The 24,182-nt window shown below is 51.4% G+C and overlaps 3 protein-coding genes across 8 annotated transcripts in view; 1 reads left to right on the top strand and 2 right to left on the bottom strand.

Moving 5' to 3' along the window:
* The window catches only part of TSPAN16 (tetraspanin 16), a 14,632-nt gene extending 9,020 nt beyond the window's left edge, over positions 1 to 5,612 (top strand). Inside the window, 5 exon segments of the mRNA XM_059387657.1 lie at positions 972 to 1,035; positions 1,037 to 1,129; positions 2,720 to 2,782; positions 5,566 to 5,575; positions 5,578 to 5,612. Of these exon segments, the coding sequence (XP_059243640.1) occupies positions 972 to 1,035; positions 1,037 to 1,129; positions 2,720 to 2,782; positions 5,566 to 5,575; positions 5,578 to 5,612 (265 nt within the window).
* Positions 5,613 to 9,982: 4,370 nt separating this feature from the next.
* Positions 9,983 to 20,235, bottom strand: RAB3D (RAB3D, member RAS oncogene family). Of its 2 annotated transcripts, none has more exons than XM_059389053.1 (5): positions 20,027 to 20,235; positions 18,437 to 18,709; positions 17,655 to 17,773; positions 17,441 to 17,565; positions 9,983 to 12,928 (listed from the first exon to the last, which is right to left on the bottom strand). In XM_059389053.1, exons 2-5 carry the CDS (start codon positions 18,662 to 18,664, stop codon positions 12,741 to 12,743), a joined length of 660 nt encoding a protein of 219 aa, XP_059245036.1. In that variant the 5' UTR covers positions 18,665 to 18,709; positions 20,027 to 20,235; the 3' UTR covers positions 9,983 to 12,740. The 2 variants fall into 2 exon arrangements, with proteins under 2 accessions (XP_059245036.1, XP_059245035.1); XM_059389052.1 differs by having other exon boundaries at positions 20,079 to 20,234.
* A 1,355-nt stretch (positions 20,236 to 21,590) lies between these two features.
* Positions 21,591 to 23,972, bottom strand: LOC132009691 (transmembrane protein 205). 5 transcript variants are annotated; one of them, XM_059387717.1, is made up of 4 exons: positions 23,883 to 23,972; positions 23,209 to 23,317; positions 22,941 to 23,104; positions 21,591 to 21,956 (listed from the first exon to the last, which is right to left on the bottom strand). In XM_059387717.1, exons 2-4 carry the CDS (start codon positions 23,306 to 23,308, stop codon positions 21,651 to 21,653), a joined length of 570 nt encoding a protein of 189 aa, XP_059243700.1. In that variant the 5' UTR covers positions 23,309 to 23,317; positions 23,883 to 23,972; the 3' UTR covers positions 21,591 to 21,650. The 5 variants fall into 5 exon arrangements, with proteins under 5 accessions (XP_059243700.1, XP_059243701.1, XP_059243702.1 ...); XM_059387718.1 differs by having other exon boundaries at positions 23,819 to 23,908; XM_059387719.1 differs by lacking the exon at positions 23,883 to 23,972 and adding an exon at positions 23,804 to 23,878.
* Positions 23,973 to 24,182: the final 210 nt, after the last annotated feature.

A 24,182-nucleotide genomic window follows, 5' to 3' on the forward strand; every position in this document is an offset into this window, starting at 1 on the left:
CCCTCTGCCTGCCTCTCTGCCTACTTGTGATCTCTGCCTGTCAAATAAATAAATAAAATCTTTTAAAAAAATATTTATTCACTCATTTATTTGACAGAGAGATCTCGAGTAGGCAGAGAGGCCTGCAGAGAGAGGTGGGAAGCAGGCTCCCTGCCAAGCAGAGAGCCCGATGCGGGGCTCTATTCCAGGACCCTGAGACCAGGACCTGAGCGGAAGGCAGAGGCTTAACCCGCTGAGTCACGCAGGTGCCCCCCCCTCTTTTTTTAAATAACCATCCTCCTGGGGTGGGAGGCAATGGCGTTTACTTCTTGAGTCTTGGTATTTAAGGAGTAGGACCTGCCTGCCTATGTCATTGGAAGCTCCTGGGGCAGGTAGTTTAGAAGGGGCTCCTGAGGCCAGGGAGAGTTTGGAAGGAAAAAGCATTGTCTGTCTCTAGGATTGTTTCACCTCTGAGTTTTAGGTGCAGGAACTACTGTGGGGTCATGGGCAGGCTTGGAGGGCAGCCCACAATGGGTAGGGGGCTTCCGGCATCCTAGTTTTGGCCGCCGAGCCTTGAGATGGTGCAAACATGTTTCATTCATTCTTACAGCCCTTCTGCTAATCTTTATTGAGCACCTACTGTGTGCCTGGCACTATTCAGGGCTCTGGGGACAGAGTGAGGGGACGGGTGTGACTGGGACTGAGTGAGTAAGAGGGAGGGTGGGGGCAGAGGAAGGGCTAGGGGCGACTGGGCAGACAGATCGTGCCGGGCCTTGGAGGCCGTGGTGAGGCATTCAGCTTTTACCCCAAGTAAGATGACAGCCATGAAGGGTTCCGAGCCATGATGGGCTCGAGTGAGGGAGGCTTTCCGCACAAGCCCCAGAATAGCATGATTGCTCTAGACAGTAGCCATGGTGACCGTGATTTCTATTGTTTTTTATTATTTTGATATTTGAAAGGGAGTTTTCAAGTGATTATCCTCCTCTCTGCAGTGGAAGTGCCTGTGGGGAGAAGAAATACACAGATCTTTCCGTCTTCTCCTTTGAAATGACAACTGGTTGGTTACTCCTGCCCCAGGAGCCATGGTAGATCCATTAGGACCACAGCCTGTGACGGACGCAACGTGTCCACGGACATCACCCACCAGGAGGTAACATCTAGGTAGACCCCAAGGGCTGGTGACTTTTAGAAAACTTGCGTATTTGCCAGAACCCCAGCGAGAGGGGAACGACCGTCCTTGGGTGTTCACTTCATTCTGACTCCACAGCCTTGGGGGCTCAGTGTTCCCATCTTCATGTCTCCTATGGGGAAACTGAGGCTCAGGGACAGTTCAATGTCGGTTTAGGCGGGCTTTGGTGGAGCTGGGTTTGGCCTGAGTCCATTCTCTGGGCTACACTGCCTGCTTTACAGAGGGCTTAAAATATAGCAGTAATGGGCACCTGGGTGGCTCAGTGGGTTAAGCCACTGCCTTCGGCTCAGGTCATGATCTCAGGGTCCTGGGATCGAGTCCCGCATCGGGCTCTCTGCTCAGCAGGGAACCTGCTTCCTCCTCTCTCTCTCTCTGCCTGCCTCTCTGCCTACTTGTAATCTCTCTCTGTCAAATAAATAAATAAAATCTTAAAAAAAAAAAAAATATAGCAGTAATGATGGACAATGATCATTCTGGGAGAGTGATAGCTCCCATAGGGCTGGACGTTCACTTGGTGAATTCTGTCCCCATGGCATATCATCAGGTGGGGAGTGCTTTTCTCCCATTTTATAGATGAGGAGATTGAGGCACAGACAGTTTCCCAGCGCTTACTCACCACCTGACTGTGTTATCGCTGTTTTATTACCTGGGCTCGCCACTCAAATGGTAGCCCCACCAGGCAGGAATTATATCTGTTTTGTACATTGTTGGGTTCCCAGTGCTTAGCCTCACAGGAGACACTTCATCAATGCATATTAAGTAAAGGGCATTGAACCCAGACAAGCTGAAGGCAACTCAAGCTTCCAGAACCAAGAATTGCCAGGAGCCTAGAAAGGGGAGCATGTCTGTGACTGCAGGGAGGGAAGTGGAGGCCCCATCACCCCACCCACTGTGTCTGGTCTCTTAATTTCTCTGAAACTGTTTCTTCACCTACAAAACAGAAAAAGGAATAGTACTCACCTCATGAGGTTAGAGTGATAAATAAGTGAGGAAACACATGTAAATAGCTGAGAAGGTGCTAGATACATGTTAGCCTTTCTGTTCATATGTAAAGAGCACCCAGAAATAACTAACAGTTACTGAATACTGGCTCTCAGGCCACTGTTATGTACTTCATGTAGATTTTTTTCTCTTGATTCTCACAAAAATTTTGGGTGGGAGATCCAGTGGGTCCCATTTACCATTGGGGAAACTGAGGCACAGAGTGATGTGTGACTTCTCCAGGGTCACGCAGCTAGCAATAACTTGGGGTATCTGGTCATACTCTTATTCACTACACTTGGAGGTCACAACAGATAGATACTGGGGAGTAAATGTATGTTCTGGGTGAGGCGAGGGAACGAGGAAGCCAGGGAAGATGCTGGGAGAGGGGAAGCAATCAAGCGAGAAGAAGCCAAGGTCCTTGTGGCTTTGTCCCCTTCTCCAGCCTGAATCTGAAAGGAATTTCATTGGCCCAAGGGGTGGGGCTGGAACTTGGGAGTCCAGAAGCCTTTAGACAGGTCCTGCCTGCTTTGATATTTGTACCCTCAGGGCTGTTCCCTCAAGGTCTAGACAATAATCAAGACTCAGAGCTTCAACTTGAGTGGTGGCTCACTGGAGGCAGCGGTGATACAGGTAAGGTCTAGGACCTTTGGAACACACTGAGCTCTTTCACTGAGCACCTACTGTGTGCCAAGCACTGTTCTGGCCCCTGGGGATTTCTGCCATTCAAGTGGGCATGGGGGACGGATGATTGTTTCAGTAAAAGACTCCTTCTGGGAAGGGAGTAAAGCAGGGTGACACGATCAGGAAGGGAATCGGGGATGACTTCCCTGAGGAGGTGACATTTGACCAGTGACCTGAGGAGATGAGGGATAACCATGTGCATATGTGGGAGAAGCTGGAGGACACAGCTGGTGCAAAGGCCATGAGGTAGCAATACACTTGACTTATTTTCGGACCAGTGGGGAGGCCCCTGTAGCTGGGGCAGGGTGAGTGAGAAGAGGCACAGGGGGAGATGAGGGCAGGGAACTGATAGGGTAGATCATGAAAGACCTCGTAGGGTGCAGAGAGGGGTTTGATGTTTATTTTGCGTAGGGTGGAGAGCTATTAGAAGAGTTTTAACAGGGACGCCTGGGTGGCTCAGTTGGTTAAGCAGCTGCCTTCGGCTCAGGTCATGATCCCAGCGTCCTGGGATCGAGTCCCACATCAGGCTCCTTGCTCAGCAGGGAGCCTGCTTCTCTCTCTGCCTCTGCCTGCCATTCTGTCTGCCTGTGCTCGCTCGCTCTGCTCTCTCTCTCTCTGATAAATAAATAAAGTCTTAAAAAAAAAAAAAGATTTAGAAGAGTTTTAACATCCACTTTTTCACTCCACAAACCTTACTGAGCACCTCCTTTGACCAGGCATTGTTGTAGGCACTGTGGATACAACAATGAACTCCACAGGCAAAAATCTCTGCCCTCGTGGGCATTCTAATCAGCAGCGAAATATGATTTTTTTCAATTGGGCAATTTACTGTATGGTAGTTTTTTTATTTTTTTATTTTTGAGAGAGTTAGAGAGAGAGCATGAGCAGGGGAAGGGGCAGAGGGAGAGGAGGAACCCCAGGAATCCACACTGAGCTCCTGAGCTCCATCCCAGGACTGAATTTCCTTTTCCTACCTCATTTAAAAGACAACCGTAGGGTCCCCTGGGTGGCTCAGTCGGTTAAGCGTCTGTCTTCAGGTTGGGTTGGGTCGTGATCCCGGGGTCAAGCCCCGGGTTTGGCTCTCTGCTCAGGGGGAAGCCTGCTTCTCCCTTTCCCAATCCCCCTGCTTGTGTTCCCTCTATCACTGTCTCTCTCTGTCAAATGAATAGATAAGAATCCTTAAAATAATAAATAAAAGACATCAGCACAAGGCAATACCTACAAAACTGTGTTTACTGACTGATATTAAGATGTAACTTATAGGGCGCCTGGGTGGCTCAGTGGGTTAAGCCGCTGCCTTCGGCTCAGGTCATGATCTCAGAGTCCTGAGATCGAGTCCCACATTGGGCTCCCTGCTCAGCGGGGAGCCTGCTTCCCTCTCTCTCTCTCTCTGCCTGCCTCTCCATCTACTTGTGATTTCTCTCTGTCAAATAAATAAATAAAATCTTAAAAAAAAAAAAAAAAAAGATGTAACTTATATGACCACAATAGCACAAAGAAGGGTGGAGAGAAAGAGACATACAGGAGTAGAGTTTGGATATGCTACTGAAGTTCACTTAGTATTGATCCAAACTAGATTGTGAACAGTTACGATGTCATCTGTAGTCCCCAGGGCAACCGCTAAGAAATAAACTTTAAAATCCAGCAAAAGAAACAAGGGCATAAAAACGCTGCACTAGAAAGTACTTAACATCAAAGAAAGTTGAGGTGAGCAATAGAACAAGGACAAAACCCAAATGGAAAACAAATAGAGAAACGGCGTATATAAATCTTACCTTCTCAATAGTTACGTTAAAGATGAAGGGATTACACCACTTAACCATACACTTTAGAAAGGTGAATTGTGTGATATATGAATTTTCTCAATAAAGCTCTTATTTTGTTTAAAAAAAAAAAAAAAAGCCTCCATCCCTCTGGGCCCCCACGAAGTTGTTTTGTTTTGTTTTGTTTTGTTTTTACTCAGGCGCTTCCCCCAGATTGATTTGCAAGATGCAATAGTGTTGTTCCGCAGATCACTGCCGGCTGAGATTCATCTGATCTGTTATTTTAAAAATGGGTATTTTTTTTCATGGTACAAATTTATATTGAATATATGTTTGCAAACTATACTACGCTCTCTTCCCCAACGAGGTCATAATAGTCAAGGCAGGAAACAGAATGCAGCCCCCAGGTGGTCCTTTTAAGTTTTCAGGGGTTTCCTTGCTGAAGTGTGAGGTGCCCAGGGGCTAGCAACACAGGGAGATTTTACTTCTTCTGGGCCTGAAGGTGGGGAAAGCAAGAGCCAAGGAAGAGGGGTCATCTGCCCGCAGCTGCCGTCTCGAAAAGCTCTGGGCGGACAGGAGAGAGGAAGCAGCCGGGAAGAAATACTCCAACTTTTCCTCCAATCTCATCTCCTGTAGGTGTTTACTATTGGGCAAACCTAACCAGAAATAAGGGCAGGGGTTTTTGGGAAATGTAGTTCGCAGGACCCAGGGTAGGTCAGAGGAGGGCGTTGATAAGATCTGTGGAAACAAAGGGAAAATGAAAAAAGTCTGCTCACGACTGAGTTTGATTGTGGAGACAAGTTCAAAGTGACTCCAACCTGACTATGGAGGTGGGGAGAGTTTTGGCTCTCCGTAAAACCCTGCCCTTCACTTTCTGGAGGAAGATGCTCCAGGCCCCCTCTCAGTCTCTCCAAATTGCTTTGGGTTCGAGAGCTCCTTCGGGTTGGTTCAATATTTCTTCCATTTCAGCTGCCAGGAATTCAGCCACTTTGCTACTATTTATCAAACGAGGCTGACAGAGCTGGGGGATGGCAGGACACCTGACTTACCTAACTGCTGGAGATTCTGTCTCATTATTATTTCTCTGAGTCCCTCACTGCTTTTGGAAGAAAGATTGGTAATAAAAGATTCTGGAAAGCCCTGTTATCCGGACTCCTTTTTTTTTTTTTTCTTTTTTTAAAGATTTTATTTATGTATTTGACAGACAGAGATCACAAGTAGGCAGAGAGGCAGGTAGAGAGAGGGAGGAAGCAGGCTCCTCACTGAGCAGGGAGCCTGATGTGGGGCTTGATCCCAGAGGGACCCTGGGATCATGACCTGAGCTGAAGGCAGAGGCTTAACCCACTGAGCCACCCGGGTGCCCCTCCTGACTCCGTTTTCCTTCATTTTATTTTTTATGCCCCTAGTAATGGTTTTAGCCCTAAGTACCCAAATGGGATGATATGGCCTCCCCTCTCATGCAATTGTCTTGTTTTTGTAAATTTGTGGGAAAAAAACCCCAAAGCATTCACACACACACAAAAACAAAAACAAAAGAACTTGCCCAAAGATTTCTTGGTATATCGTTTGTTTATAAATAGATAGAATTGACATGAAAATATTTGTTTCAGGTGTCCAACATGATCTGAACCACAGCCATTGCCCATGATTGCACAGTAAGTCTAATGAACATCACCATACATAGTTAAATTTTTTTTCTTTTTCTATTTTTTAAAAAAAGATTTTAAGGGCACCTGGGTGGCTCAGTGGGTTAAAGCCTCTGCCTTTGGCTCAGGTCATGGTCTCAGGGTCCTGGGGTGGAGCCCCGCATCGGGCTCTCTGCTCAGCAGGGAGCCTGCTTCTCTTCCTCTCTCTCTGCCTGCCTCTCTGCCTACTTGTGATCTCTGTCTGTCCAGTAAATAAAATCTTTTAAAATTAAAAAATATATATTTTATTTATTTAACACAGAGAGAGATCACAAGTAGGCAGAGGCAAGCAGAGAGAGAGGGGGAAGCAGGCTCCCCGCTGATGTGGAGCTTGATCCCAGGACCCTGGGATCATGACCTGAGTGGAAGGCAGAGGTTTAACCCACTGAGCAACCCAGGAGCCCCTAAATTATTTTTCTTTTGATGAGAACTTTTAAGATCTGCTCTCTTGGTAACTTTCAAATAGTAATACAGTATTATTAGCTATAGTCACCATGTTGTACATTACATTCCCAGGACTTAACACATTTGGTTTCTTTGCACTGGATCCAAATAAAGTCCACAAATCATGTTTGCTTGTCATGTCTCCTAAATCCCTTTTATTCTAATCCAGTAGTTCTCAAATTAGAGCATGCATTAGAATCCTCTGAATGTTCTGTGAAAGCACAGATGCTGGAGGGGGCTGCACCCCCAGGGCTTCTGACTGGAGATCTGGAGTAGGGCCTGGGAATCTGAATTCCAAATGACTGCTCAGGCAATGCTGCCAGAACTTGCTCAGAAAAACACTGCTCTGGGTTCTTCCTCCTCTTCTCCAAGCCCACCAACCTTTGTTACAGAAGGAGACCAGAGCGCGTGGGTGGCTCAGTGGGTTAAAGCCTCTGCCTTGGCTCAGGTCATGATCCCAGGAATGAGTCCCACATCAGGCTCCTGCTCAGCGGGGAGCCCGCTTCTCCTTCCTCTGCTGCTCCTCCTTTTTGTCCTCTCATTCTTTCTCAAATAAATAAATAAAACCTTAAAATAACAACAACAAAAGAGTCTGGATTTACTCCTTGCTTCTACTGTGAATCCTTTATCTTTTTCTTCCTTCCCCCATATTTCCTGTAAGTCACTGGTTCTCAGCCCTCTGGGAACTTTCACAAAATGGGTCTGGGGACTCTGACATTCACCCAGAAGATTCTAAGGGCGGGACGTGGCCGCTGCTGAGAAACAATCCAAGGGCTTCATCCAATGACCACAACTACCTGAATCAGTTCTTTCATTGGAGATTGCAAAATGGTGGTTTATCTAATCTATCCATCTTTCTTAGGGGGGGCAGGGGGGAATTTTGAGGAAGCTAAAATGAGCACGGGTTGTGTTTGCTATTGCTTCAGTCACCTCCCATCACAGGAAAGAACACACCAATTTCCTCTGGAGCCAGCCCCCCTCTGAGATTTCTGTCCCAGAACCAGATTCTGTCACGTGGTCTCAGCCAGCCAATCAGCGCGTTCCATCACTTCGGCCCCAGGCAGACGATGGTTTGGAGACTTGGGATGAGATGACCAGCTCCCTTGATGCTCACCTCACCTCGCAAGGGCCAGGCCACAGAGCAAAGGCACAGAGAACAGTTGAGAAGCTTGGGACAGTATTGTGAGTCCGTGGGTCTAGCTCCCCTTTGAGCTCTGCAGTTCATACATTCACTCAACAAACATCAGTGGAGCGCCTGGTCTAAGTCATGAATGAACTCTTTTTACTCAGATCCCACCCCCCCCTTTTTTTTGAAGATTTTATTTATTTATTTAACAGACAGAGATCACAAATAGGCAGAGAGGTAGGCAGAGAGAGAGGAGGAAGCAGGTTCCCTGCCGGGCAGAGAGCCCCATGTGGGGCTTGATTCCAGAACTCTGGGATCACGACCTGAGCCGAAGGCAGAGGCTTAACCCACTGAGCCACTCTCAGAACACTTCTGACACCAAATGTGTGTAGGGATTTCACACCCATGGGGCACCAATGGGGTGTCCTAGAGTTCAGTTCTGACATTAACTACTCAGTATTGAGGCAGATACACAAACTTTAGGGCTCAGTCCGACTAGACTGCCCCCTCTTCAGATGCGGGTTTCAAGTATTGGGTCTCGGGGTGACCCATACTTCTGTCTGACTTGGCTCCAAAATCAGGGGGCTCCAACAATACCCCTTCCCTGTCAGTCTTGATAATTAAAATCTCACAGTGCTCCCTAAACACTTTAGTTACAATTTTTAATTATGAAAGGATGTAAATCAGAAACAGCCAAATGCATAGGGTACAATATGGAGAAGGGGCGGAGCTTCCATGTCCTCTCCCAGCATGCCTCCTTTCTAGCAGCACCTTGATGGGTTTCTAATCTAGAAACTCTCTGAATCAAGCAGGGGGTGGGGGAGGGGAAGGAGAGGGGTTGGGGGGAGAAGCAGGGCTGAAGAGGGAGCCAACCTGGGGCTCCGTCCCAGGACCCTGAGATCATGACCTGAGCCGAAAGCACTTAATGGACTGAGCCAGCCAGGCCCCCCATTTTTAGGCTTTTTATGGAAATTTCATCATTTAGGTATGATGGATAAAATCACTGGCCATTGGTGATTAACTCAATCTCCAGCTTGTCTTCCCTCCACTTCCCAGTCAGGTGGCTGGGCTCAAGGCTCCCACCCTCTAGTCTTGGCTTTGTCTTTTTTCTTTTTTTTAAATTTTAAAATTTGTCAGGGAGAGAGCTAGTGAGCTAGAGAGAGCACTCCCAGGAGTGCCACCCAGGGGTCCCATGGCTTGGTCTTTCTGGACAGCAGCCCCCATCCTAAGCCACCTAGAGACTCCAGGCCTCTCATTAGCATACAAAAGACATTCTTATCGCTTGAGAAATTCCAAGGATTTAGGAGCTGTGTGCCACACCAGGAACAAAAACCAAATTTTGGTTTTTTTCTTTTTTAATTGTATCAAACAGGAACTGAGCTGGGTGTGGTAGTGAAAAATACATTTGAAGAACTGATATTATATTGAAAGACACACTTGTTAAGTTAAACAAGTAAATTCTATAGTAGTTTCCATTCTAGAAGCTATGGGGAGGAGGACACAGGAAAAGGACACCGGAAATGCGGCAGGGAGGCTGCAGTACCAAACAGGGAGGGGACAGAGGGAAAGGGGGGCCAATGGGAAAGTGAGATTTGCACAAAGGTCTGAAAGAGGAGGTGAGTGAGAGGAGCCATTTGACTTCAGGCAGACAGAACAGTCGGTGCAAATGCCCTGAGGCAGGGGCCTGGTGTGTTCAAATAGCAACAAGGCCAATGTGACTGCAGCAGAGCAAATGTGGGGGGCAAGTGGAAAGAACTGAGAACATGATCTGACAGGTCAGATCATGCAGGACCTTGTGAGCTGCAGGGAAGACCCAGGCTTTTGCCGAGTGGAGGAGCAATGGACAGTTCCGGTATGGACAGGATCCCACCAGCTGCCGCGGGGGCGGGTACAGATCATCTTCCTAGGACTAGTTGGGGCAACATCACCCTCCCTACCACACAGCAAACTTTCCAGGGCCAAGCTGGTGGGCATGAACCCTGGCTCCCGAAGCCCCAGACCTGAGCCTTCTCCCTAGTCTGATCCAGACTCTGCTGCATTTCGTCTGGCCCTCAACCCAGCATCTCCTTGGCTGTAAGTCAACTATCCTCTTCCTGAAAACCACTTCTCACTAAGAGCAGTAAAAGAAAAATTGCACAGGGACAGACGGCTTTATTTCCTCTTGTGGATAAACGTGCTTGTCTTTCTGAGTGGACACCAAAGAATTTCTTCCACAGGAGAACCATGTCTGGTACAGAAATGACCCAAGTTGGGAGCTCACTCCGTAGTGTTTGGGGATCATAGGGGAGAAGCCAGTTCGTGGAATTACTGCTTCAACACGGAGTCCAAATCTCGCCCCTTACTTGCCTTTTGGAACAGATAGGAGAGAAAGACCCAAGAGCATGATCTCTGAGAAGGCCAAAGAAAGAAAGAAAATGAAAAAGCAGAACCCCAAACCCCCAACTGTGGTCATGGCCGTGGAAAAATGAACTGCTTAAAGCCAATGCCGAGAATGTAGGACCCAGTCTCCTCTCCTCTCCAGACCCCAGTCCCCTTGGAGTTAAAATGTGGTTTTCCCACAGCGTCTGGCTTCATTTTTGTTTGTAAACTCAACAAATCTCCATCCCTCCGACCAGCCACTGCTGCCACCCCTGTGCCCGTGGGATCTCCCAGGACAGTGGTTTTCGTTCCCCAGAGACTGTCGTGAGTGAAGCCTCCCACCCAAAATTATAAAATAAAAACTTATATTTTTAGAAGAAACAAACAAAAAAAACCCTTTCCTACATTATTCCCAATTTTGAGAAGACCGAGGGGCAGCAAGCTGTCTGTTACTACTTAAAGCTCAACTGTCCAAAAATCACATATGAACACGAGGCTTACTTCACGTCAAGGGGAAGGCACAACCAGAGCTTTTTTTTTTTTTTCCCCCTTATCATGCGGGCTATGACAAGTTGGCTTGTCCCTTAGATAATGGCACTTTGATCCACCATTTTTTTTTTTTTTTTTTCTGGCAAGCAGCTTAAGGAAAATGGACTAGCCCACAGAATCTTGACAGCCCATGGTGCATCTTAACTGGCTTCTTTTTTTTTTTTTTTAAATAGCTGCTTTAATTTCTCTTTTATGTTAAAGTAACCAACATTTTTGACTCCTGCCCCCAAACATTCCCCAGACTCACTGTATGTGTTTCCAGGAACTTGACCATTTCACCTGTCATCTGGATTGTTGACTTACAGAGATGCCCTCACTTTGAAGATCTAAGGGCAGCCCTTGGTAAGGGACAAATTGGGCCCTCTAGAAATAAATTCAAAGCAGAGCTTCTAGAAAGAGCCAAGTTCCACTTGAACCAGATCTTCCTCGCTTGCAGGAGGAGGAGGCTGAGATTTTTAAAGCTGTATAGCAAGTGGTTTTGGTGGCAGGGCCTGGGGGTGGAACTCAAACCATCTGTTTAGACCATCCTCCCTGGGTCTGTCAAATTCTGGGATGTTAGCTGGTGTTCTGGGCCATAAACAGGAGCCAAGCCACTGGAGTTTGGACTTGGGTGGGCAGGAAGGCCACTGAGCTGGGGTGGGGGTGGGGTGGAGATCAAGATAGAGATCCCCAGACTGCACATAAGCTCCCAGCAGGAGCCCCTGCCAGCTGGGGATCCCCGATCATGTGTCAACCAGGGACACTGATTCCCAGCCCATTGCCATCAGCCCGCCACTCCCAAGCACATCTGTGAAGAGTGTGTAGCAACAGTAATTACCCAATCTTGCCTTCTTGCCCCTTCAGCCCAACCCTACAGCTTCCCTTAGGAGAAACATCCTCCATTCCTCCATTAGTAGGAAACATCACCTCTCTGGTCCCCACTGATGATGTGGCTCAGGAAACAGGGCTCTGGGTCTTCAAGGGTCCTTGATGGGGAGGAGCCCAAGTCCTTCCATTGGCAGGTTGCCGGCAAGGGCCGGCGATGGGAACATTGCTCAATTTCCTTCTCTAGCAGGATGTGAGATGTGGAAAGACCTTGCTTAAAACATCACCAGCCAAATGGGGCCCGGGAGAGGCAGGTATGGGTGGGAGGGCCCAGGCTCCTGGCTCTGAGGTTAACTTCCGGCAAAAAGTCCCGAGTGGGAACTCCACGGGTTGGGCCATCCTCTGCCCAGCCTGATGGGACCCAGAATTCCAGAATTCATTCCAGGAATCGGAGATGCTACAGTAGATAAGTCAAAACAGTGCGGGAGTGTGGGTGATGCGAAATCCTGGGGAAGCTCAGAAGGCACTTCTGGGGTCCCTGAAGCTGGGGTGAGGGGGCTCTGACTTCCTGTCCCTTTACAATGGGAAAGCTGCTCTAATTCGGCTTGTACAGGCAGAGGGTCTGCAGGCCAGCAGGGAAGGGTCTGCGGGGGCTAAAATCACCTCCCTGCCTTGGAAGCTTGAGGGCTGAGGAGTTTCACAGGCAGGCCTGGGACCACACCAGGGGCCTCCGAGAAAGGCATCGCCTTCCACTTCCCAAGGATGAACTCTAAGGACCCACCCTACAGGAGGAAGACAATGAAGCATCTTCGACCAGCTGGTGAACACCAGGCAATGCCCCACACAGAATGGACCAGGATGAGAGTTCTAACCCCAGAAGGCACTGTGGAGGCCCTCCCACCAGACTGGGGGGACACACTGCCCACCCTCCCTCTGTTAGGATTCCTGAAAGGCAGCAAGCTCGTGCATGTCAGTGCCCCCAGACTCTGCCATGCAGAATCCCCAGGGCCTGGAGCTTGTGTTAAGGCTCTTCAGGCAAGTCGGAAGTCATGCAAGAGCCAGGGCAGCCGGCGGGAGGGAAGGGGGCACCCTGAGCTTGGAAACAGCCCTTGTGGCTCATGCCTCAGTCACAGTCCCTGCCAAGGCCGGAAGGGGTAGGCAGGGATTGGGGACCATCTCTAGCAGCTGCAGCTGCTGGGCTCAGGGGGTGTGGTGTCCCCCAAGGACGGGCCTTTCCCATTGCTCCCCGGGCTGGAGCTGGGGTCTAGGGACTCATTCATCTTCTCACAGATGACATCCACCAGGCGCTCAAAGACCTGCTTCACATTGATGTTCTCCTTGGCGCTGGCCTCGAAGAACTCAAAACCTGGAAGGACACGAGGTGGGAACAGCAGTGAGACCCCCGGAGGGCAGAGCCGGGGCTGTGACATCACCCAAACCTGGTCTCCAAGCCCAGGTCTGCCCTTCATGCGGTTGTGAGACCTTGACCGAGTGCCTTGGTCTCTCGAAGCCTCAGTTGGCTCATCTGTAAAAAGGGAACAATGCTGATGCTGATAAAAGTCTGTGGCAGCAGCCCCTGTTGGGGCTATGCCAACAGTCTCTTTGTCACAAAGCAATGGCTGCAAGTCTAGCTAGTAATGTTCCAGGACCCAGCAGGTATGTAACAAATGGTAGGTTTCCCAGCGTCCACAGGGCGTCTGCGATGCCCACAGTCTTGACCCACAGAACATATTAAAAGTGGCAATAATGAGGAGCACCTGGGTGGCTCAGTCAGCTAAGCATCTGCCTTTGGCTCAGGTGATGATCCTGGGGCCTTGGGTTCAAGTCCTTGGGATGAATCCTGCTTCTTCCTTTTCCTCTGCCCCTCCCCTGCTTGTGCCCATGCTAAAGTGTGCTCTCACGCTCTCAAATAAATCAATAAAATCTCGGGGCACCCGGGTGGCTCAGTGAGTTAAAGCCTCTGCTTTCAGCTCAGGTTATGATTCTGGAGTTCTGGGATTGAGCCCTGCATCGGGCTCTCTGCTCAGCAGGGAGCCTGCTTCCTCTTCTCTCTCTCTGCCTGCCTCTCTGCCTACTTGTGATCTCTCTCTGTCAAATAAATAAATAAATAAATTTTTTTTTTTTTAAAGATTTTATTTATTTATTTGTCAGAGATAGAGCGCAAGCGAAAGCGAGCACAGGCAGACAGAGTGGAAGGCAGAGTCAGAGGGAGAAGCAGGCTCCCCGTGGAGCAAGGAGCCCGATGTGGGACTCGATCCCAGGACGCTGGGATCATGACCTGAGCCGAAGGCAGCTGCTTAACCAACTGAGCCACCCAGGCGTCCCTAAATAAATAATTTTTAAAAAGCAGTAGCAATAATGGTAATAAATAAGCAGCCGCAGCAGCAAACACCCAGGCGCCCCTAACTTGCCTTTCATTTAAAAACAAAAAGCTTGTCCTGGGTGCCTGGGTGGCTCAGTGGGTTAAACGTTGAATGCTCAATTTTGGCTCAGGTCATGATCTCAGGGCCTGGGATGGAACCCAGCTCCTTCTTCCTCTGCCTACCCCCTCTCTATCAAAAATAAAAATAAAAAATAAAAAATAAACATTTTTTTTTTTAATTTACAAAAGTTTGTCCTCCAAAAGCTAGAAGGTAGTACAAAGGCTCTGGGGACTCGCCCATGGTCCCTCAGCTACAGAAAGTGGGCTGCCGACCTAACAATAAAGGGGTACATGGCAATCCTTCTTGTACCCCTAAAAGGCTGGCTCAGGCTCTGCCTACAGGGGGTTACTGCCCGGAATGGTCCGAGATAACATCCACACCCACAACACCCACCCAGCTGGGCCAGAAATTCAAACACCCACCCCATTACACAGTGCAGGGTAAACACAGCCCTCTCCCAGCACTTGTCATGCTGTACTATAAAAATGCAATTACAATTAAAGAATTATGTGTGTGTAATTATCCATTCACTAGCCGTCTCTGTTACTAGAACGCCAGGTTGGGGAGGGCAGGAGCCTTGTCTTGTGCCTGGCACAGAGCAGGTGCTTGGAAACTATTCGCTGAATGATGGATTGAATGACAGAGGCAGAGCATGAACTCAAATCTTCTACCCCAAGCCTACTGATCATCACTGTCACACCACTGTCTTCCTAGGCAAGCCTGGCATTTCCTTTTTTTTTTTTTTTTAAGATTTTATTTAATTATTTATCAGAGAGAGAAAGAGAGAGTATACAAGCATGGTGAATGGCAGGCAGAGGGAGAAGCAGGGTCCCCGCCCAGCAGAGAGACCAATGTGGGACTCGATCCCAGGATCCCAGGATCAACCCAAGCCAAAGGCAGGTGCCCAACCGACTGAGCCACCCAGGCATCCCATGCTTGGCATTTCCTTATCTGTGCATGGCTCTGCCTCAAACAATCTGAGTTCTTTTTGTAATGCTATTTTTTTTTTCTGATTATAAATAGTGAAGAAATTAATTAAAGTTAGAAACTACCAAAAAATAGCCAGATGAGTAGAAAAGCTATTTATAATCTCATGATAAAGAAACAATTACTACTGGTGTTTTGATATTTTGCTTTCCACTTTAAAAAAAAAATACAAGTACACAATTACTGGGGTTGGGTTTGTAGGGGGTATTGCACGTACACATGCGCATCAAATTCTGTCTCCTGCTCCATACGCCAGTATTTTAAACTTTATGATGGAGTTGGAAGCCCCCTCACCCTAGTCATTAGATGTTCTCTGCAAGGTGGGGGCAACATCTGTAAGTATCCAGCCCACGGATGGGAATTGTAGCTGATTTCACCAGTTCTATGACTGACTGGGGATCTAGCCCCAACTGTACAGGCTGACTCCCCATCACAGCTGGAAACGAGACCCCAGTTGGAGCGCCCAGAAAGCCCAGGGAACAGGGGAGCAAGTTCAATCACACTACAAGGGAGCAGACAGCCAGATCTCAAATGGGAGATTCCCTCGAACAAAGACCCAGTCTGTCCAACAAATAGTTGGTAAGAAAAAAAGAAGACTGTGTGTAGTCCAGGGTCCCTGAACTTTCTCCGTAAAGGGCCAGATAGTAAATATTTGAGGATCTGTGGGCCGTTATGGGGTGCCTACAGCTTTGTGTGCAAGCATCAACAAGAGTTCACAGTCATGGTGCCTGGGTGGCTCAGTGGGTTAAAGCCTCTGCCTTCAGCTCAGGTCCTGATCCCAGGGTCCTGGGATCGAGCCCCGCATCAGGCTCTCTGCTCAGCAGGAAGCCTGCTTCCTCCTCTCTCTCTCTGCCTGCCTCTCTGCCTACTTGTGATCTCTGTCTGTCAAATAAGTAAATAAAATCTTAAAAAAAAAAAAAAAAAAAGAGCTCACAATCATGCTAGCTAACACTCAGATACAACCGCCTGTGTGCCAGACTGTGACACCGGCCTTATGTCATATTCGTTTAGTCCCCACGACAGCTTGATGAGCTGGGGCTCTCGTAACCTCCATTTCACACAAGTGGAAGCACAGGCCCAGACAGATGAAATTACCAAAAGCAAGATCACAAGGTGATGGAGAACGAATACAAGTTAATGTGCAATCAGGGCCCGTGTTGGCTTATTTCATCTTTCTAACAGCGCCCTGGAGACATGGTTTTCACTCTGTTTTCCAGATGGAGAAATGGAAGCACAGAGAGGGGAGGCGATGTGCCCAAGGTCACACAGCTACTGGGTTGCAGAATGGGAATCGAGCTCCTGAGTCTGGGTTCTTACGAGCCCTCCCCTGAGGTGGTGGTTACGTTGCCTCCTGCAACGAAAGTTCTATGGAGGGCTTTGAATTCTAGAATACTCCAGGAAAGATTTCCTTTTAGCTTAGGGGCACCTGGGTGGCTCAGTCCAGCATCTGCCTTCAGCTCAGGTCATGATCCTGAGGTCCTGGATGGAGCCCTGCTTCAGGCTCCCCGCTCAGTGGGGAGTCTGCTTCTCCCTCTGCCCCTCCCCCCAACTCATGCACTCTCTCTCTCTCTTAAATAAATAAAACCTTAAAAAAAAATTTCCTTTTAGCCTAAATTTCCATTTATGTAATTCAAAAACGTAGCCTGAAAAGTCCTCCTCCCATCCCAGGGCCCTGGTCCCCAGTTCTTGGATGCACACGGGCCGCCCCTGTTACTAGATGTTTCTATATCCTTCTGGAGTTTCTTTGGGCAAACCTAAGTGTATATTCTTATTCATATATATTTTTATACACTCCTGCAGGGGTCAGCAAACTCTGAGTCACAGGCCGGATCTGGCCCATCACCTGCTTTTGTCAGCCAGGTCTTACTGACGGTCACACTCCTTCCTGTAAGCTCGCTGGCTGCTTCCAGGTGGAGCTGAGGGCGCTGGCAGTGACTCTGTGCCTGCAGATTACTTCCTGTCTGGCCCTTCGAGAAAACATTTGCTGAGCTACGAACTAAAGGAAGCAGCCAAGCCCACTTCTCTGCCGTTCGCTCTTCCCTGAGCCCCGTATCCCAGAGATGTTGCCACAGCAGAGCGTAAAGAACGCGTCTGTCCCTTCTCACATCTGCGTAGTGCTCTGCCATGTCACTGTGCTCTATGTTTCGAGACGTCCCCGCCGTGAGATTTTCGGGAGGTTGCTAACAGTTCTTGTCCCTCCCGCCAACAGTGCTGTGATCTGAGACACTTGCCACTTCCCACACGAGTGGGATGTTTGGAGGATACATTTCCAGCAATGTTTTTGCCCAGGCTGGGTTCCCAGGACAGTGGGGAGGATCTGTCACTGAATTCCCTGAAATTAAATGCAGAAGGTGGCATACCTGTGGGTATTTTTCTGAGCAGAGCCTCAAAGGGCAACCCTGTGGTTGGACCCGGGCCCTAAGGGTGGGGATTGGGGTTTGGTTCTGGGGCCCAGGCTGGGCACTAACCGAGGTCATCGGCGAGCCTCCGGCCATCCTCAGTAGGCACAACCCGCTCATCTTCCAGGTCACACTTGTTCCCCACCAGGATCACCTGAGCGTTGTCCCAGGAGTAGGTCTTGATCTGCGTGGCCCTGTGGAGTTTGAGGGCCATGAGGCTAGAAATGGGAGAGTCAGAGGGATAGGGTGAAGGTCAGGGTGTCAGTGGTCTGCGAGCACTCACCAGTCCTGCACGGCGGCGAAGGACTCCTGGTTGGCCACGTCATACATGAGCAGGAAGCCCATGGCTCCGCGGTAGTAGGCTGTGGTGATGGTGCGGTAGCGCTCCTGGCCCGCCGTGTCCTAGACACACAGCAGGGTCAGGCCACCAGAAGCTACCCTGTTCCCCACGCAGGGCCCTAAGCAGGCCACCACCCAGTGCTCACAGCCCCAACCTGACGGACGGCATGGCCCTGCCTCTGTGGAGTTCCCAGTCTGAGGGGTCAGTGGCCTCTCACAGACTTGGACCTCATCTCGAAGAACAGACTCCATGACCCCAAACAAGCGCCACCCGGGCCAGAGAGTGCGGTTTCCATGCTGACACCCTGGTGCACAACACCATGCTCATCATCATCGGCGGCGGCCATGTTGGGAGCGAGAGCATGTCTCTGAGGAGCGCACAGGTCTGTGGGGGATCCTGCAATGGGACCCACACCTCTTCCCCACTGGTCACCAGGACTTCTAACCCGCCTTGGGTTAGCAGCTGTTTGCCCCTCAGACCCTATAGGGCAGAGCATAGTCTCCTCATCCTGATGAAGTCACCTTCGAGATAATCCGCCCCTCCCCAACTCTTCACACCTACCCCAAGCCCCCTCCCTGACTTTGGGCCACTCTCTCTCCCCCAGGGCCCCTCCCCACAGCCCTCCACCCTGTCAGGGATGTCTCTGGAAGAACCCCAGCCCCTCCTGGGCCAGCACAAAGACCCCTATCCCTTTGCCCCAGATCCACAACGGCTGCCTGGCCCACCCAGATCTGCAGCTTGATCCTCTTGTCATGGCGATAGACCGTCTTGACCTTGAAGTCGATGCCCACGGTGCTGACAAAGGCAGGTGTGAAGGAGTCATCTGCGTAGCGGAACAGGAAGGACGTCTTGCCCACGCTGCTGTTGCCAATAAGCAGCAGCTTGAACATGTAGTCGAAGTTCTGGTCAGCTGCATCCCGCGGGCCTGTCGGGGGGTCTCCAGCTGATGCCATCTTGGCAGAGAGCCTCTAGAGGGGCGGGCGGGGAGGCCTGGAGTCCTGAAGAAAAATAAAACGAGGAATGGCTCCAGCATATACGCCAGACCCGGATTCAAATCCTGACTCTGCCCCTTGGAGGCCAAGTGACCTCAGAACATCCCTTGCTCTCTCTGGCCTTCAGAGTCCTCCTCTGGAAAACCGGGACACTTATCCAATGCCAGGGCCCAGGCTGTGGGGGGCACATGGGGTGCCTCCTCTGGCCACTGAGGAGCCAGACCCTGCAGAAGGTACAGGTGTGGACTTTGCCCCAGAGTGAGCAGCTGGCTTGGCCCAGGTGTGGGCTGGGGGGAGGGGGGCCTGCCAGCTGGCTAGAGCCCCCCCTCATGGCCTGGGTGTTGACTTTGGCAGGGACACCTGCCCTGACCCCCCCCCCCCCCCACCGCAACTCTGAGTTTAACCCCATCCCTGGCCTCCACAGGGAAGGGGGTTTTAGCAGATAAAGCCCGGGTTTAAAGCCCAGCTCTAGCCCCAAATGGGTCCTGACACCTTCTATTTGTCAAAGGGGTGGGCCCCATCTCCCTCAGGGCAGGGCTGACTCACCCCAGCCCCAACCCACAGAGTCTGCAGTGACAGTCCTCAACTCTAAGCAAGCCGCACTCCCCTCTACCCCTGATCCTTCCTTTCCTGTTAATCTGAAGAAGCTGGGCTGCTTCATCTGGGTCCTTAGCCCTCACTCACTGCCTCCCTAGGCCTCAGTTTCCCCAGCTGTCTATGGCCACGCCTTGTGCTGCACAGGGAGGCTCCAGGAGGCCTGGGTGAACTGAGGGCACAGTGGCAGAGGAACCCTTAGCAAAGCTATTTCTCAACAGCCTGTGGGCTTTTTTCCATTTTAAAAGAGGACCGAACCAGCCCGCTTTCCTGCCCAGCCCTCAGCCCCACCCGGTGTTCCGGGAGAACGAGTTTGAGGAGGGGAAGACAAGAGGCAGGAAACCTTTCCTCATGCTGGGCAGGGCTGCCAGACTGGGGCCCTTTCCCCAGGCCCAGACCCAGCCCACCTGTCAGCCGGTCCCACCTCTTCCTGACCATCTGGCCACCGTCCCTCACGCCTGGCACTAGATAAGGGTCCCCGGAGGGCTCGGCCCTGTCCCCCTGCTGGATGTGGGGCGCCCCCGCCAGTGCAGGGGGGCTCAGGAGCTTCCTCCCATCACCATATGGTCCCATCTCCTGTTCCCAGCTGGGCTCTCTGCCCCGCCCGCGCCCCATTAACGCTCCCCGAGCAGCCCAGCTGGGTGGGGGCGAGGGAAGGAGGCGTTCCCCCACCGCCCGCCTTTGTTCCCTGGGCCCCGGGCCCCCCCTCTAGCCCCCGGCCCCCCAGACCTGCTGGGACTCGGAGGTGCGGGGCGGGATGCGGTCCCTCGGAAGGGGTTACCTCGCGTCGGCAGGGCGCTGTCCGCGGGCGTTCCTTCTTCGAATTCGCTGCGGTCTGGCCCCAGCCGCAACTCCGACCCCGCAGCCTCCGCCGCCACCGCCGCCGCCACCGCCGCTGCCCGCAGCCACCCGGATTCCGCGCGGGCTCCGCCCAGGCCGGGGAGGAGGGGCGGCTCCTCGGAGAGGGCGGGGCGGGGCGGGGCCGGTCCGGGGCGGGGCTCGCGAACGCGGGTCGGGGGGGGCGAGGGGGGAGGGGTTGGACGCCGCACGGAGCTGGGAGCAGCCTAGGGCCCGCCCCCCAACAATAAACTTTTCACTTTTCCTAACTATGTGTAGAGCTCCTACTCTTTGCAGGAAAATGAAGAGCGTGGATTCTGGTTCGAATCCCAGCTCCCCCACTTTCTTGTGCGGTTTAACTTTGGACGTGCTACTTAACCTAGTGGGGCCTATTGCCCCCATCCCTCCAGCAGTCCCTAACAAGAATCCCTACCTCACAGGCCTGCGAGAGCTAGGCCCCTGCGGGCTAGGTCCCTAAAGAGGGCTAGGTCCCTGCGAAATATTCCGCAGGTCCCTTAGAATTGAACCTTTTCCAGATAAGGAAATGGAGCCTCAGAGAAAGGCACCTCTTTGCCTGAGGCCAGACACGAGGAAATTTGGCATCTGGCCTTACGTGAGGCCCCAGAATTTTCTTCAAGGCATGAGAAGATCTGCAGGCTTTGCTGGAGTCAAATCCCAATGACTACATCTGAAGCCACTTGCTGAGCTTCTCTGGGTCCCCATTACTTCGTGGGAACAATAGCAGCTCCCTCCAAGAGCCACACGGATGTATGGAGATGACATGCATCGGGAAGGGCCAGCATATGATCAGTAACAGGCAGCCCCACAGTCTCCCTGGCACTCAACGGCGGAGGTGTGCTTCTCACTCATACCGGTCATCGTGGGGAAGGAAAAATGTAGCTCATTACACTCTGCCTTGCACACTTCTCTTTGAAAGTGACTCTTCAGTGGCACCTGGGTGGCTCAGTGGGTTAAAGCCTCTGCCTTCGGCTCAGGTCGTGATTCCAGGGTCCTAGCATCGAGCCCCCGCATCGGACTCTCTGCTCAGCGGGGAGCCTGCTTCCCTGCCTCTCTCTTTGCCTGCCTCTCTGCCTACTTGTGATCTGTCAAATAACTAAATAAAATTAAAAAAAAAAAAAAGTGACTCTTCACACTTCCTTGGCCACCACAGCAAGTCCTGTGGCCATCCCCAATGTTGATGGGGTGGAAAACAGGATAGTCCCCTGGGGCTCAGAACTGGCTATTGTTACTGTAATATAGTAATGTGTCATGGTTAGTGCCCTGCCTGGCACACAGCAGGTGCTCAATAAAGGCGCACCGTTACAGGAAGAGCTTGGGGTGTGCAACAGCTAACACCCCAGATCATGCCGCATGTTTATGGTAATGAAGGCCCTCGGCTCTACCTTTGCTTACCCCTCTTGCCCACTTTCCAGCTGGAGAAAAATGACAGCAGCCCTTTCCAAAGAAGTGTTTATTCACATCTGGGGCCTCAGCAGGGCCAGAGAGGAAGTGGGCGTTAGAGGCTCCCAAGGCCCAGGGCAAGGCTTGCAAGGCAGAGCCCATTGCTCAGGAGACAGCCCAGATTGCAAATGGAGGACAGACCGTGGTAGCGGAAAAAGGTCTGGCGGAGGACACTGTAGTTGGGGTCCTTCTCCCGCAGCTGGCGGTAGGGATCGGGGCCCTGGTGGCTTCCAGGTACCTCCCCGCCCAGACCCCGCTCCTTCTCCACCCTGTGCAGGGCCCACATGGCAGCTGTGGTGCGGGGCTCCAGCCAGCGGGCGTTGACGGCGGCCATTGAGAGGTTCAGGAGCATCAGGCAGAGCTGGCAGGGTGGTGGGAGGAGGACAGGGTGAGTCAGGCCGGGGAGGCAGGAAGGAAGGGTCCCAGGGAGGGTCCTTCTGCATCCTCAAAGCCCAGAGGGGGATGAGACAGCATTAGATTAGATTAAAGCTAGGCCTCCCTGTCCTTCCCCAGACCCACTCCAGAGGCCCCAAACAGAGCTCCAGCTTTCAAACCAGAAGCTCCCAAGGAAAGGTTCCGTCACCATCTCCTCTATTCACCCCCTCACCCAAAACCTTCTGAGCCTTTCCTCCTCTGATACCCAGACTGGAAGTTTCCAAACACAGCCTTGTCTCCACCCTGGGTGTATCTCTCTGGCCAGAACCTCTCTTCCCCAGATTGGGACAGAGCACCATAACTCTTTCCCCCCAAAAGAGCCTAAGACAGGGCCCATCTCCTCAATGGTCCCTACCAGACTCCAGAAGCTGAGATTGGGCCCACCGGGAGTGAACAGAAAGTCCTCGAACTTCTAGTTACCCAAAATCCTCTCTGTCTCTTTGGGATTATTCTTGAAACCCTTGTCAAGCCTTTCCTGCCCGCATCTGAGGAACGTAATGGGGGCAGGGGAAAGGCAGGATAGAGAAATAGGAGATGCAGAGATGGTTCCCTTCCTTGTGGCTGGGGAAATGTGTGGGGGACTGTAAATTCCCAGTCAGGCTGGTTTTTAAACAATGAGCTGGGGTCACTGCCCCAACCTAGCTGAGTCACCACAACTTGGCAGCAGGCCCAGCCAGGGGAAAGAGAGAGAGCAGCAGCCAACAGGGAGACACTGAGGAATAGATAGGGCTGCTAGGGATAGTTGTGCAGGCTGTGCACTGCTCAAGGGTATCCAGAGCCCAGCTTTGTATCCACCAGGAAGGTGCAGTTGCTTGTTTGTTTTTTAATTCTCACAAAGGGGTAGCCATAGGTACTCAGTGGGGTTCTGGGAATGGATGTCCAGAAGACAGTGGAGCCCAAGCCCGCATACCTGGATGGCCTCCCAGAATGTGAGCTGAGTCCAGGCATGTTGCGAAGCCAAGATGCAGAGGTTGATGAAAGCACAGCCCATGGAGATGTGAAAGTAGAAAGGGAAGAGTTTGCTCTGCACAAGGCCAAAGGTATGTCGGGGAAGGCTTCGGAAAAGCAGGAAGCCTGTAGGGTATAGGGAACCACATGCCTGTTAGGAAACTTCCAGGTATCCTTTCATTCTTGTCTACACCCTGGGTACCTATGATGTTCAGGTGGAGGGTCCCTACCTGAGATGAAGGTCACCCACATTTGCATGCCCCAGGCCCCCGACAAGACCAGTAGATGGACCATCTTAGTCAGGCTTCCTGGATTCCCACCTTCCTCCATCTTGCAGGCCTGGGAAAGAGGCATTGGGTCTTTCAGAGTTTTACCTTTGCCCCATGGTCTTCAGCCTGTGATCATGCTTAACGGCAGGGTCACAGCTAACCCAGCAGAGATAAAGGGCTACCAGCCCGGGCATGCGGGTGGGGAAGACCCAGAACAATCCTGAGACAACCTCCAACCCCACCTCTCCAAATGTCAGCCCTTAAGATCTCAGGCTCTCTGGACCCCAGCATCCACGCCGTCTCCAAGACCCAAAAATTTCAGTTAGCCCCAGCAGCTCAAACTCGCAGCTCTGGGTATTCAGATATCCCCCCCCCCCCCCATTGACTCCCCAAAACCAGCCCAGTGACCTAATTCTAACAGTAAAGACCCCTGGTCACATCTCAGGGTCCCAAATATCACCAGAAATATCCTCAAAACACCTCCGGACACCCCATCTAATCCCGGGAAACCCCAAATCTCATCCCGAGGACACCGACCCTGTTACTGCACCCAGACCTCAACCCTCAGCACCCTGGAGTCCGAGAACAGAAGTGCCAGGCCAGATCTCGGGGGCCGGGTGGGCTAGGCTCGCTACCTCACTCCTGTGCTCGCAGATGGGCCGCGGACTTCTTTAGTCCCCTCCCAAGCATTCATCCCGCCTCCCAGCTGAGCCCGAAGCCAATTGGATCGTAGATCTGCCGCCTCCCGTACCACCCTCTTAGATATTGACTAATCGATTAGCGGAAAACAGCCTGGAATCCCGCCCCCTAGCCTGGTTTTTATCCAATTACGCCGCGGCTCCTAAGACCTGCGGAAACAGGAAGGCGCCAATAAGACCTTTGGCTGCATCGGCGGGGGCGGAGCTAAAATGTCAGCCCCACCCCTCTCTGTGACT

The sequence above is a fragment of the Mustela nigripes genome, chromosome 2, assembly GCF_022355385.1.
Source record: "Mustela nigripes isolate SB6536 chromosome 2, MUSNIG.SB6536, whole genome shotgun sequence".
Lineage (NCBI taxonomy): Eukaryota > Metazoa > Chordata > Mammalia > Carnivora > Mustelidae > Mustela > Mustela nigripes.

Coding starts and splice junctions, on each gene's coding strand:
- LOC132009691 (XM_059387717.1), bottom strand. CDS start 23,308: ATGGAGGAAGGTGGGAATCCAGGAAGCCTGACTAAGATGGTCCATCTA. Junction 23,105..23,208: donor GTGGGTGACCTTCATCTCAG/GTAGGGACCCTC, acceptor TATACCCTACAG/GCTTCCTGCTTTTCCGAAGC. Junction 21,957..22,940: donor CATTCTGGGAGGCCATCCAG/GTATGCGGGCTT, acceptor CCACCCTGCCAG/CTCTGCCTGATGCTCCTGAA.
- RAB3D (XM_059389053.1), bottom strand. CDS start 18,664: ATGGCATCAGCTGGAGACCCCCCGACAGGCCCGCGGGATGCAGCTGAC. Junction 17,566..17,654: donor TTCGCCGCCGTGCAGGACTG/GTGAGTGCTCGC, acceptor CAAACTCCACAG/GGCCACGCAGATCAAGACCT. Junction 12,929..17,440: donor GAGGCTCGCCGATGACCTCG/GTTAGTGCCCAG, acceptor GTGTCCTTCCAG/GTTTTGAGTTCTTCGAGGCC.